The sequence below is a fragment of the Onychomys torridus genome, chromosome 10, assembly GCF_903995425.1.
Source record: "Onychomys torridus chromosome 10, mOncTor1.1, whole genome shotgun sequence".
Classification (NCBI taxonomy): domain Eukaryota; kingdom Metazoa; phylum Chordata; class Mammalia; order Rodentia; family Cricetidae; genus Onychomys; species Onychomys torridus.
The window spans coordinates 24,262,369-24,277,028 of NC_050452.1; the positions used below are offsets into that span (position 1 = coordinate 24,262,369).

At 42.9% G+C, this 14,660-nt stretch overlaps 1 protein-coding gene across 1 annotated transcript in view; it reads right to left on the reverse strand.

Annotated features, from left to right (window-relative positions):
- The window catches only part of LOC118592293 (coiled-coil domain-containing protein 144A-like), a 139,681-nt gene that overhangs the window by 46,548 nt on the left and 78,473 nt on the right, over window positions 1-14,660 (reverse strand). The window contains 5 exon segments of the mRNA XM_036201110.1: window positions 776-948; window positions 4,388-4,621; window positions 7,605-7,666; window positions 9,432-9,525; window positions 11,164-12,204. Of these exon segments, the coding sequence (XP_036057003.1) occupies window positions 776-948; window positions 4,388-4,621; window positions 7,605-7,666; window positions 9,432-9,525; window positions 11,164-12,204 (1,604 nt within the window).

A 14,660-nucleotide genomic window follows, 5' to 3' on the forward strand; every position in this document is an offset into this window, starting at 1 on the left:
GGTGCCTGTGAGTGCCAGGATGCTGTGTCCCCTGGAACTGAAGTTACAAACAGTGGTGAGCTGCTGTGTGGGTGCTGGGACTTGAACCTGGGTCCACTGCAAGAGTAGCCAGTGATCTTAGTTGTGGAGCTGTCTCTCTGGGCCAGAGCTCATTTCTTAAATAGCTACATATTACAGTCTTTTTGTGGACATAAAACTGTAAATACATCCTTATTGATAAGTACACTCTGAACTAATAATTCTAGCATAAGTACCCATCCATATTTATGGATACGTAAAATATTTATATAAACATTTTAATAATATGTCCTTTGTGTTCACATTATATAATGACTATGTATTCACCCATTCATGTTGTATATAATATGTAATAAATGTCCTTAACATTTGGTTTTTATGTGTTTCCAAGCCATATCTTTCTGTCTCAGATCCTGCTCTAGAAATGAAGATTTTTAGCTTCAAAGGATGACGCCAAAGAAAATGTTGGTACACGCTATACTCAATCACCCTCAGTTCCTCTGCTCAGCAGTGTCGTTAAACAACAGTACACCAGAAGGATCATCACTTCACACTAGTCAACCCACACTACTTAAAAAAACTTATCAATTTAATTGGATAAATAGTATCAAATTACTTACATACTTCTGCTAACCATGCAGAACCTGAATAGTCCTAGCAGAAGTGTAAAATTTGTCAGTTGCGCATGTTAGCCCGAATCAGGATTACTTTTTAGGACGGAGTGATGATTGACTTTGAACTATTCCTACAATCTTACTTAGCAAGTTCATCTTTCTCCTCAGTAGGAAGCAGCTTCTGGGTCCTTCCACTTTTCCTTTTGACAATCAACCTGTTGTCATTATAGTCAGTGACTGTAAGACACAGGTTCTCTGAGACTCCCAATTCCAGACTTGGCTGCTTCTTGCTCATTTCTTCAACCTTTGAAGTAAGCTGGAGGCAAGGATAAACGTTACTGTTCAAGAAGACTAACTTTATTGTTCTCATCACTCGGCTCTTACTTTCACTGCATCATCTTAGTGCATAAAAAGGTTTCTGGAGGGCTGGAGAGATGGTGCAGGGGTTGAGAGCGTCTTCGGTTCAGTTCCCAGCACCCACCCACATGGCAGCTCACAAAGTCTGTAACCCTAGTCCCACAGGATCCAAAGCCTTCTGTCCTCTGAGGGCACCACACACACCAAGTGCAATACATACATACAGGCAAACTATTTATAAAGTAAAAATAGACACATCTTTTAAAAAGACTTTTGCTTTGTTTAATTTTAGCATTAGAGACATGAATATTTTGTGTAAACTCTGCTTTATTTTATTTGTTTGATCTAAAAAAAAACAGAGTTCTATAAAACTTCAAAACTGGGCCTTCTTCTTCTTCTTTTTTTTTTTTTTTTTTTTTTGAGACAGGGTTTCTCTGTGTAGCTTTGAGCCTTTCCTGGAACTCACTCGGTAGCCCAGGCTGGCCTCGAACTCACAGAGATCCACCTGGCTCTGCCTCCCAAGTGCTGGGATTAAAGGTGTGCGCCACCACCGCCCGGCTCAAAACTGGGCCTTCTTAATTCTGTGTCTTTTTGCGTTCATTCTTAGCCATCCAGCATTTCCACTACCTGTCTGATGGAAGAAGAGGAGAAAACACATCACCTTCGTGACTTGCTGCCGGGGTTGCTCATGGGACAGTCAGAGTCCGAGAGTGTGCTCTCATGGGTATTAGGGCAGAAATGAGTGACTCCTCGCTCCACAGCCATTCTCTCCCCCTTTAATGTTGACAACTTTTTTTTAAGTCACTTGGATACCAGGTCATCAAGAAAAGGGAAGTGCCCCTCCCCCCTGCTGCTGAGCCGAGTTTCAAACTCTGGAGAAGAGATGCCTCCCAAACAGGACAGGCACCGACGGTATTTCACAAGTGAAACGTACCCAAGTCATTCCTGCTTTAGCTGCAACCACTCACTCAGAGCTCTCGGGGGCCATTAGGTAGCGTTTGACAGCACCACAAGACACAGTGCGATCCCACAATGCTGGGTCAGATAAGTGACCCAACAGCTTGGTTAGTCAGTCGAACTAAAGGGCTGTGAATCTGTGTGAGGAGTGGAGGAAGCCCTGCGTGAATGAAATCCTGAGTGCATGTGTGTTGCTGACACTGGTGAATGGATCTAGAAAAAAATCATTCTGAGTGAGGTAACCCAGACTCAGAAAGACAAACATGGTATGAACTCACTCATAGGTGGATACTAGATGTAAAGCACAGGATGACTAGACTGCTACTCACAACTCCAGGGAGGCTACCTAGTAAAGAGGACCCAAAGAAAGACACAGGAATCACCCAATGACAGAGAAATGGATGAGATCTACATGAGCAAACTGGATGTGTGTGGCGGGAAATGAAGGGCAAGGGTTGGGGGAAAGAGAGCTTAGGGGAGTGGGAGATCCCAGCTGGATCAAGAACAGAAAGGAAGAACAAGAAGATAGAGACCATGATAAATGAAGACCCCATAGGAAGTGCTAGAGAGATCCCCAGAAATCCACAAAGATACCTCCACAATAGATACTGGCAATGGTTGAGAGAAAGCCCGAACTGACCTACTCTGGTCATCAGACGGCTGAACACCCTGTCGTGACAGAACTCTCATCCAGTGACTGAGGGAAGCGGATGCAGAGACCCACGCCAGGTCCCAGGTGGAGCTCTGGGAGTCCAATCATCAAGAGAGAGGAGAGATTGTATGAGCAAGAGATGTTGAGACCATGATTGGGAAAAGCACAGGGACAAAATAGCCAAACAAGTGGAAACACATGAACTATGAACCAATAGCTGAGGAGCCCCCAACTGGATCAGGCCCTCTGGATAAGTGAGATAGTCAATTAGCTTGAATTGTTTGGAAGGCCCCCAGGCAGTGGGACCAGGACCTATCCTTGGTACATGGGCTGGCTTTTTGGGACCTGGGGCTTATGTGGAGACACTTTGCTCAGCCTGGGTGTAGGGAGGAGGGGAATGTACCTGCCTCCACTGAATCTATCAGGATGAGCTGAATCCCCAGGGGAGTCCTTGCCCTGGAGGAGGTGGGAATGGGGCGTGGATTGGGAGGAGAGGGAGGGAGGACAAGGGAATCTGTGGCTGATATGTAAAATTAAATTAATTGTAAAATTAAAAAAAAACTTTTATTATTTAGACAGTAGAAATCATCTCTACCTAGAAGCGGTTTCATACATGGATAATCCCACTGTTTAGGGAAACTTTTTGTTTGGTTTGTTTGAGACACAGCCTCTCTATGTAGCCCTTGCTATCCTGGAACTTGCTATGTAGACCAGGCTGGCCTCATACTCACAGAGATTTTCTACCTCTGCCTCCCATGTGCTGGGATAAAAGGTGTGGAATACCATGCCAGCCTGTACGGAAGCTTTTCATCAGCAAAAATTAGTGAAATTGAAAACAAGAATAGCAGCATCTTTTTGAAAGTGAAATTTTCTTTCTTTCTTTTTCTTTTTTGAGACAGGGTCTCACTGTGCAGCCCTGGCTGGCCTTGAACTCACAGAGATCCACTCGCCACTGCAGCCATCGGGCAATCCCTGGATTAGTTATATTATCTTATCAATGTCTTTAGTTGCAGAAACACTGTGATTAAAATTATTATGTTATGCGTATGGGTATTATGTATATTTATTCCTTGCATGTGTGTCCATGTACCACATGCCTGCCACCTAAGCAGGCCAGAATAAGGCATTAGTTCCTCAAGATGTGGGTGCTGGGAATCGAACCTTCATCCTCTAAAACAACAGCCAGTGCTCTTAACCACTGAGCCATCTCTACAGCCTCTGTGTTTTGTTTAATTTCAGCCACAGGATTTATTTCTTTGAAGTATGTAAGCCCCTGCCCTTTAGTTTACTAGGCGTGTGCTCTGTCTAATAGCTAATTTCCAGTTCCTACCTTTAGCACACCAGTATCAAGCATGTTACTTCCTTACATTTCAGTTGTAACACTTCCGGGGACTTTATAATCTTGTCTTCTGAATCACAAGCAAACCCTTGTTTGTGTGCCAAGTATGTTCACAGTTTGCCTTAATCACTCAGCAAACGCACAGGATGGCTGGCAAGCTCGTGCTCAGACCAAAAGCATAGAGGAGATGGAGGACATGCTCAGTGTTCCTTTTCTCACATTTGGGGAAGTCCATGTGACCTCAGACATGCACTCCAGACACACCTTTACTTTACCCTCACATCAGGCAGATTATTTGCGGAGGTTACAGGTAATTACCTTGAACTGAGTTTTTCCCCTATAGCTACCCAGAAGTGGCTCTTTGTCAGGACAGATGTTTGCAGACACATCCCTAGCTGTGTGCTGTAACTCACAGATGCTTTTGTCTGGCTCTCGATTATTCCCTGTTACATCTTGAGTGAGAGACATTTTCTCATGTGCTCTCACTGCAGGAACTTCTGAATGTACAGGTGCACACTCTCCATCACATTTCTTATTTATTTTGGGGTCTTCAGACATTTTCTCCAGATGCAAAGGTGGAGGGTGGCTGTGTTTGCTTTCCTTCTGAAACTGAGGGTGGGTTGGCCTGGGTGGATCTGCAGATGTGTTTTGTGTTTGGGGGCATGTCTTTGAGAGGACTTTATCCTTCAGGAGCCACAGGATATAGATGAGAAAAATAGTTATAAATAAATTTATATTTTGCATTTAAATTTCTTAATATATGTTTAGATGTCAGAAATCACTTGGGCAGTCATTTTTTAAAAAAGTTTTAGCTGGAGTTTTTTCCAGTCCTGCCCGGGCCTGCAGCCACTCAGACCCAAATAAACACACAGAGGCTTATATTAATTACGAACTGTATGGCCTAATGGCTCAGGCTTCTTGCTAGCTAGATCTTACATCTTAAATTAACCAATTTCTATAAATCTATCCCTTGTCACGTGGCTCATGACTTACTGGTATCTTTACATCTTGCTTCCTCTGTGTCTGGCTGGTGACTCCTGACTCAGCCTTCCTGTTTCCAGAAATCTCCTCTCTCTTTGTCCTGCCTATACTTCCTGCCTGGCTACTGGCCAATCAGCACTTTATTTATTAACCAATCAGAGCAACACATTCACAGCATACAGAGCAATATCCACAGCAAAAATTAATTAAAAAGTAATTGACTTAACCAATATGAACTAGAAAAGTCAGGTTAGTCACTGTTGTTTGGACAAAACAATGAATTATGAGTTAATTAATATAATTAAAAATAATTATGAGTTAATTATTAATTAATCCTCTGTGTGTTAATTTACCAAAGATGATTACTTATTTTTAACATTACAAATTTGCCCTTATGTAAAAATATTTGACCTCACTGGACCTCAAAAAATGAGCCATGCCTGTGAGCTTTATCCATTATCTGTGAAGAACTAGGGAGATTGAAACTATTAAAAGACAAACCCAAAGCTTTATATCACCAACAGCCAGAGCATGAACACCAGTCATACAAAAACTAATTGCTAAGTTGTAATTTAAATCACATAGCAACACACTTGTTGCTTTCCTTCTGAAACTGAGGGTGGGTTGGCCTGGATTCTGGGTGTTAAGGTTTAATGTACTCTAACATCCACAGAAGACAGTGGGTAATACAGCATCAACCTCATTCTAAATATCTATGCTACCCTAGGACAAAGCCACTCTCAGCCAATTAGAGGAGCCTGTCCTCACAAAGAACAGTGGTGAATGCAAAGGTTTCTCAAGATGCTGAATGTAAGCGAGTGCTGAGTTCTCAGCCTTAAACAAGGCACTCATAATGCCCCCTTCAAGGCTCAGAGGACACCATGAAAGAAGGGGCAGACAGAATGTAAGACTGATAGACAGGGTGACGACTATGATATGTCATCCTAGACTCAACACAACCAATGTAATCAGTAACTTGCAACAGCTGGGCCACCTGCATTGGGTTCACACAAAACTGGCCTGTCAATAATTAGTCATGGATGGGGAGCAACTCAGGGTGTCCACCTTTTCAGCTAATTATTGGGAAAAGGGAAATTGTGGTCTTCAGCTGTGAACCCACATCTAAGCCCACCAGGAGTCAACAGTAGCTCAGGAAACATGGTCAAGCAGAGGCCCCTTGTAAAACTCAGTGGGTCACAAAACAACATGACTAGACATGGATGTGAGAGAGATTTTTGGGAATGGAGGTAGAGAGGAAGTGGTAGGGAAGGGGTGGGGTGAGGGGCAATATGCATTGTGATCATGTGGAAAATATTCTAAGAACAGATTTAATTAATAAAAAAGCTCTGTAGCAAGTATCAATTCACAACACTGAAATTGAAACACACAGAAAGTGACTGTTTTTACAGTTCATACACTTGACTACAGCTGAGTTTTCTCCCAGCAGGCATGAGCTTATCTTTATATGTGCTATCTCTTTCAATACAGATGCTGAAGGCAATTATTGACTAAGGGACAATATTAACTCTTTGAATTTCCCACCAGCCATTGCAGATATGAATCAGTGAGTTTAAGCCATAGGGCATAATCTCCAACAGTGGCCATCACTGTTAGGTATGGGCTACATAGGTCTACAAGGGTTGACACAGGTCCACACAGGTCCATACAGGTCCGCACAGGTGCACACAGGTCCACACAGGTCTACACAGGTCCACACAGGTCCGCACAGGTCCACACAGGTCCACACAGGTCTACACAGGTCCACACATGTCTATACAGGTCAATGGCTCAGAGCTGACCTCTCTCTGTCATGAGAGGAAGCTAAACATGGTGAAGGGAAAATGCTCAGAAAAATGTCTGCACTCAAGCAACAAACTGTACTCACTACAGCTTCAAACAGTACACTGTTTCAGAACTAATTAAATTTTATAAAAAATTAAATGTCAAATATGATCTAAAAATTGCCTCTGAGTCAGGCAGTCATGACACACACCTTTAATCCCAGCACTCAGGAGGCAGCGGTAGAGGATTTCAGTGAGTTCCAGGCCAGGCCAGCCAGGGCTACATGAAGAAACCTTGTGTTGAAAAACAAAAACAAACAAACAAAAATTGCTTTTGGAAAGGTTATTATGAAAGTGCTCTTTGGAGTGTGGCACATTATTAACACAAAGAAAACACTAATGAGAATTTATATTAAGTTGTGCATACTTGCAGCTGGGAATTTTCACTGCCATCAAGACTCTTTTGTTTTGACTGGCTTGTCACCTCAAAGTCCGAGTCCTCTGTAACAAATATACATTTCTCTTAAAAAACCACCCACTTAGAAGAGCAGCACTTAAAACAGATGAGAAGAATGAAACTCTAAAAGAATAATGGTTATTTTCAATTTCCAAATTAAAATTTAAATCAAGCTTAATACACAGGTATTATTAGAAAATATTTTATAAGCCAGCTACTACACACACACACACACACACACACACACACACACATGCACACAAAACCACACATATACAGATACTCACATATACACATATGCTCTCTCCCCCCACCACACATACACATGCACGCTCTCACACACACAGACATCCACATATACTCATGTGTGCTCACACACACACACACACAAATACCCCACACATACACATATAGGTGTGCTCACACACACACACACATCCACACACACCCTTTTTGCAATCTTGGGCTTGATGAAGCCTTCTCCTACATGGGGAAAACTGTCTCCCCACGCTTGACAACAGTGGTTCAGGTGAGAGCAACTTCTTGTCACCTGTGTTGGAAAGATTCTACAAACGCAAAGGCCTGACTTTGTGGACAAGATCCTCAGGAAACATGAAAGCAGGAGAGAGGGGAAACCAACACAACCACACCATAGTTCTTTGCCTCATAATAATTCATTTTAGACAACTATGTTATTAATTACTGATTCCAAAATTAATAGGATGTTTTTACACATTTATATGTGAATACCCTATTCCTTATATCACAAATGTTTTTGTTCATTTTGTGACAAATTCCCTTCCTCCACTGCAGCTGAGGTCCTCACTGATGGGGACTACACAGATGTGTTTACCAATGGCATGGGGACTTGTGTTTCAGAGTGTGAGGTGGCCATTTTCACACAGACAGAGCATAGCGACTGTTGAGAGGCGGAGGTGAGGGGCCTGTAATGTTTAGATGGCAATAGCATGCTAGTGATGTAGGCCTGAATTGAAGGAAAATTCCCAGAAAGTTTTTTTGTTTGTTTTGTTTTTTGTTTTGCCAGGGCTGAGGACCAAACCCAGGGCCTTACGCTTGCTAGGCAAGCACTCTACCACTGAGCTAAATCCCCAACCCCCCCAGAAAGTTAAAATACAAAAGTGCACAGCAGAGAACCAAGTTTTATGAAACAAATATACAAGTCTGTGCACTTGGAAAACTCGATATGGTTCACTTCATCACAAAAATAAACAAAACCCCATGATTTTTATATGCAAGGCCTTTTAGATGTACAGCTTGCTCTCTCTGCTTTTGGAGAAAGTTGGTAGCGATGTACAAAGTAACAAGGGTCCCAAGCGTAAGTGGAAAGTGCCCTCAGGCTTTGCAGCACTCATGAAGGTGCTGAATTAACCGATGCACGCATCGATGCAGTAGATGCAGCTAAGAAGGCTGGGTGTTAGGGAAGAGCCCAAACTGACTGACAGTACAGCCCCACATCTGCTGGTCTGCATGTGCACACTCACATGGTTCAGCCTGGTGACTCCAGCCTGGTGACTCCAGAGAGTGGCAATCTTGTTTTACAATAGCCTGCTTCCAAAGTGTTCACCGTTACTTTTGGGCTCTGACCTCAAGTTGCCCTTATCAGACAACTCACATTAAGATTGCCAAAGGAATCTGAAACTCTGGTAACATTTCTAAAGACCTATGTCTTTTTAAAATTTCTTTATGGCAAATCCTACTTTTTCTTCTTTCAAGCCTTTGAAATAATGTGAAATAACATTTTCCCCAACATTAAACTGTATACCTATGTGGCCGACCACACACATTTAAATTTGTTTACTATTAAAATGTAACACAACTGTGTGTGACCTGGGGGAAGACAGGAGTGAGAGAACTTGGTTCTGTTTGAAACCGGAAGCTGTCTCCCAGCTCTTCTGGTGTTTCCAAGCACCTGTCTTTGTCTGTGTGAAGAAGGGTTTCAATTCCCTGCCCATCACTGGGCTGTAAAGCTTCATGCCCTGCATCCACACCTGCACTATTGGCCTTTCCTGTCTTCCCCTCCCCTGTCTCTAAGTCCCACCTTTCCTTAGATCTTAGCACATCTTGACACGGAACTAATAATGAGTATTTAGAGGTGCTCTCGGTTGTCGTGGAGTGACAGACACCTGATTCCCACTTCTCTTGTCCTTTCCTTTCTATGCATCTGGTCGACACATTTCTTTGGCCATAGGTCACATTCCTGTCACTCAGTGGGTGAATGCTATTTCCAGTGACTTCCAGGACAGGTTGCTCCTACCTCCTGGGTCTTCGTTTTCTAGATAGATCCTCTTTGGACCCATGGCATCAGATGAAATCCCCTCACACTTGTTCAGCAGATCCTCAGAGACACTCTGAAAAAATTAATGTCTATAATTAGCCTGGAAAGACCCAATAATTTCATAAGAAGGTATCTGAAGTTTTCCTATTTATTCTTTATTTTTTTACTTCGTTATTTAAAAAAACCTTGGAAATGAAAACATCACACACCAAAATTAACCAGATCCAAAGACAATACACATTAATAACTTCTTACTGAAGTTCCTATTTCAAAAGCCATCATTTTAAAATTAAGTGCATGTTGAGTTCCAGAACATCTCCATGCAGCATCTTTTATACGGTTTCTAGATGCAGCCAATCCTTTTGCTTCATATGGTAACCAACCCTTGTATGTTGATCATGGGGTCCATGGCTGTCATAGAGATGAACCAAAACTGGATTGCATGTGCATCTCAACAAGGAACTACATGTAGGATCTCTGCCTCTGATTTGTATTTGCACTGAAATTAAATGTCTATATAAAAATTTAAAATACAATTTTATATGTATACTGCCCTTAATATAGATGAGGGCAGAAAAAAGTCCCATGTCTTTGAGACATTCATTATCTTCCTATGTAGCTCAGGCTGACTTCAAACACGATGTGTAGAGGTTGGCGGCCTCATCACATTGCACTCTTGCTCACCCCTACCAAGTGCTGGGGCTACTAGCCTGTCAACCATACCCAGAGAACACCCAGACTGCTTCTCATGAGCCTGTTTCGGTAGTTCAGCCCCATATTTGCCATGCTGAGATGCACTAGATAACACCTTGGTGAACACGGGCACAGGATGGCAGACCTTCATTTAGGTAAACAAGAGCATAGACAATCCAGATGTGCAGTGGAAAAACTGCCGATGGGAGGCGGTTGACTAAAACGTGAGCGCAGTAAGAAAGCCTTCCATGTAATGTTAAAAACCCCTAAGAGGGACTCGAGAGATGGCTCAGTGGTTAAGAGCTCTGGCCAGTCTTCAAGAGGACCCGGGTTCAAGTCCCAGCACCCACGTGGCAGCTCACAACCTTCTGTAACTCCAGTTAAACATACGTGTAGGCAAAAACACACACTAAAAATAAAAATAAATCTAAAAAACAACAAACAAACAAACAAAAACAAACCAGACCATCATGCAAATATTATACCTGCCATGGCATTTTTTCCTCATTACATAAAGGCCACAAAGTATTTCAAATCTAGAGAAAAAGGAATGTTAAGAACAATACAGAACAAGGTGGCGCACGCCTTTAATCCCAGCACTCAGGAGCCAAGGCAGTTTGATCTCTATGAGTTCGAGGCCAACCTGGTCTACAAAGTAAGTTCCAGGACAGCCAGGGCTACAGAGAAACGCTGTTTCAAAAAAACAAAAAAACCAACCAACCAACCAACCAACCAACCAACCAACCAACCAAACACCACCACCACCACCACAACAACAAAAACAAGTTATTTATTACATGTTTACAAAATGCCAGGAGTTTAATTCACACCTTCTCTTCCTAGTACCTCAAATGACACTCAAGGTGGTTTAAGGAGCTGATGTTACGGCCTTATGCTCCATTGCTTAGGAAATAGAGCAGTCTACATGGCTACGCACACATAACCCAATTTTCACTAGTACACAGTTTTTGCTAACAGAAAATCGGAGTGAAACCCGAGGCAGCACAAGAGCCATTACCTCGTTCTCGAGGTGGACTTTCTCCCAGGCCAGGATCTCTTCCTCCAGTACGTGGAACTCAGCGTCCGACAGCCGGTCCTGAAGATCTTCATCTGCAAAAGCGTTTGCGGTCCTGCCACCTGGGGGCCGGGCACGGGCGGTTCCCACGGTGCGCGGCGGGGCTTCGCAGTTGCTGTGCAGTGGTTTCTGGGTAAAGTCCCGTGCACCTTTACTTTGCTTGTAAGTGTCGCGAAGGGTAGAATCACCCCAACCTTTTAATTCGCTCACCTGAGTCTTTTCTTTGAAGTCTGAAAGCCCTTTGGGCTCACTGGACTTGGGCATGTGGCTGATCTCTAACTGCCAGGCCATGCATTTTGGTTTCATAGTGTTTTGCATCTGGTCCTTGAACTCCCGGGCTCCTTGCTTTTCACCCATACAGGCTTCCGGGTATGTACCGTCTACCTTTCCACTTTCTGGTTTTTTAGAAGATCTCTCCTTACTTTCATGAAGGGATTCTTCCATTTCGGACTTGTTATTTTCACAGTCTAATTTATTTTTAATTAAAGGAAATTTAGTAACCGACTGGCCACTGTTTCCCACGACCTGAGAGGATGAGGGAGATGGAAAGACATCACCAAGGTCACCTTCCTCCCATCCGGGAAAGGTCTGCAGTGTGACAGAGACCGGCGCTGCAGCTCCCTCTCTGTCCTCACAACCAAGCCCGTCACAGGCCGGTTTAGGGGAGGCCGACTTCAGGGGTGTTTCCCCTGAACAGTCCTCACGTGGTCGCTCTTCCTCGTGCTGAACATTAATTGTGACAGCTTCCCGAATCTCGCGAGGTTTCTGGTTTACAACAAGTTGTAGAGCATCTTTGCCCTCCAGTTTTTCTCCTCTGAGCACTTGCCCCTCGGCAGATCTTGAATGTCCAGACGTATCTTCTCCGTCAGAAGCCGCGTTCGTCTCCGGCTCCTCCGCTTGCTCTTGGAGTGGTAAAGGTGCGGGGCTCTGCTCGGCTTGACCCGAGGATGCTCTCTGTGCCAAGAGATGTTTCTCTAACTTATCCTTGGAAATCATAGGACAAGAACAAAAAAAAAAAAAAAAAAAAAAAGATTTAACGTGTACCATTTGGCTTTTCATAATCTATATTTAGTTACACAAAAATCACACAAGCAAAATTAACAAATAAAACTAGTTTGGGCTGGTGAGATGGCTCAGAGAGTAAATAAAAGTGCTTGCCACCAAAGACTGACGATCTGAGGTCAACCCCCAGAATGCACGTGGTGGAAAGAGACAGCCAACTCTCCCAAGCTGTTCTCTAATCCTCATGGGGTGCTGAGACATGCGCATGCTCCCACACATACAATAAATAAATGGAAAAAAAAATCCTTCATTTACAGTCCTTCCAGGAGAGAACATGACCCAGGAGGCTTAATGCTGTCACTACTATTTAGATGAACACTCACTTGGTATGTGTTAAGTAATTTTAAATACTACAAGAACATTCTCACATCAAAAGGTTTTATTTTGCCATTCTTTAAATACCAAGCCCTGATGTTCACTGACATTTAGTCTCTGAAAATCAGTAATTGAATAGTAGGAGAGCTAAGATATTTACTTCCAAAACGGCGACACCATGTGTGCAAAAACAAATTAACATTAGAAGAAACCAGTTTTACTATGATGTTTGAATAGCCTGCAAATTTGAGGGTCTCCTAAGTTTTCCAGGTGAGGTACAGCTTCAGGAAGTATGCAAGCCTTAGCAAGAACAGAAGCCGGAGAACACTGATTTATCTAGAACATGCCAAGTCCTCTCTGTGCTTTCAGTTATGAGAAGAAAATGACTTTGGGGGTGATTGTCCTACTGCTGGGTTCCCTATTTCAGGATATTAAGAGGCAAACTATGGAGGGCTGGAGAGACGACTCAGTGGTTAAGAGCACTGGCTGCTCTTCCAGAGGACCCAGGTTCAATTCCCAGCATCCTCATTGTGATTACAACCATATGTAACCCCAGTTCCAGGGAATCCAGTGCCCTCTGCTGGCCTCCATGGGACCTTCATGCATGTAGTGCACAGACATGCAAATACCCAGAGACATAAAATAAATAAAACTGATGATAGTCTGAACTTCCTTTCTGAATCTCACTAGGACTTTTACACATGAAAATATGCAAAGAATCATAGGGGACATCAAATAACCTGGAATCATCCTTCAGATTTTAGATGTTAGTCACAGCTCATAGTGTTCCTTGTAGCTTCTACACTTGCATTTCTGTACCATATAAATATATTATATATTATAACATATATATACACATACCATAACAGCTTTATTAAAATGAGCCTTACAAAGTAGCGGAATTGTACTAATGATCAGTACGGAGCACCAAGAACCAACCACTAGTACTGGGGTGGTAAGCACACGACTACCTCGTTAGTTTCTGTGTGGGGAATGTGAGGAAATAACACTGGGCAGGCATATGCAGAAGTCTCACTACATGTGTATCCTCAGCTGACTGCCTCAGCCCTGTGTGGCGGGATTACAGGCACACAGCAGCACACCTGACTCTCTTTCATACTCTTAACATCTCTTGATGCTTATTTAAAAATAATTGCAACATTAAGAAAGGAAATACTTCAGAACCTCAAGACAATTCTTCATCTGTCCCCTTGGCTAATACATGTGATAGCTACAGAATATAGTCACAGGTCCATGAATTACAACAATTATTACTGTGATTTGAAAAACTTATACATCTAGCTCTGGTTATCTCAATGATATAAAAGTACAGCTAAAGATGGTCAGGGATTTGAAACCACTTCAGAAGGAGGTCACTTTACAAATGAAGGTAGCAAAGGAAGCGTGCAGAGAGGCGGGCCGTGTTGTCATTCATTTGCCTGGCCTTTGAACGATGGTGTCCTTCACCGCACAAAGCTTTTCAGTTTCAAGAGGTTCCCCTTTGTGCCTCCGTTGCTGGTGTCCTGTTCCATGTCGATGAGTTCAAATCTGTTCCTCCCAGACTCTCCTGTCAGACTCAGTGTATCTGCCCTTATGCTGAGGTCCTCGACCCATTTGGAGCTGAGTTTTTGCAGGTGATGAACTTGAGTCTATTCACATTCTTCTTCATGTAGCTGTCCAGTTTGACGAGCACTGTTTGTTGGAGATGCTGCCTTTTCTCTAGTGTGTATTTTTGGCTTTTTTTTTAAATCAAAAATCAGGTGTCTGAAGGTGTGTGGAATTGTTATGTCTGGCTCTTTGTTTTGATTCCATTGATAAGCGTGTATGTTTTTAGGTCAATACCATGTTGTTTTTATTACTACAGTACAATTTGAAATCTGAGATGTGATTTCTCCAACAGGCCTTTTATTATTCAGGGTGTTTTAGCTATCCTCTGTGTGTGTGTGTGTGTGTGTGTGTGTGTGTGTGTGTGTGTTTCCATATTAAGTTGAGGATTATTTCCTCAATTCTGTGAAGAACTGTGTTGGAACTGGGATGGGAATTGCATTGAAGCTGTAGACTGT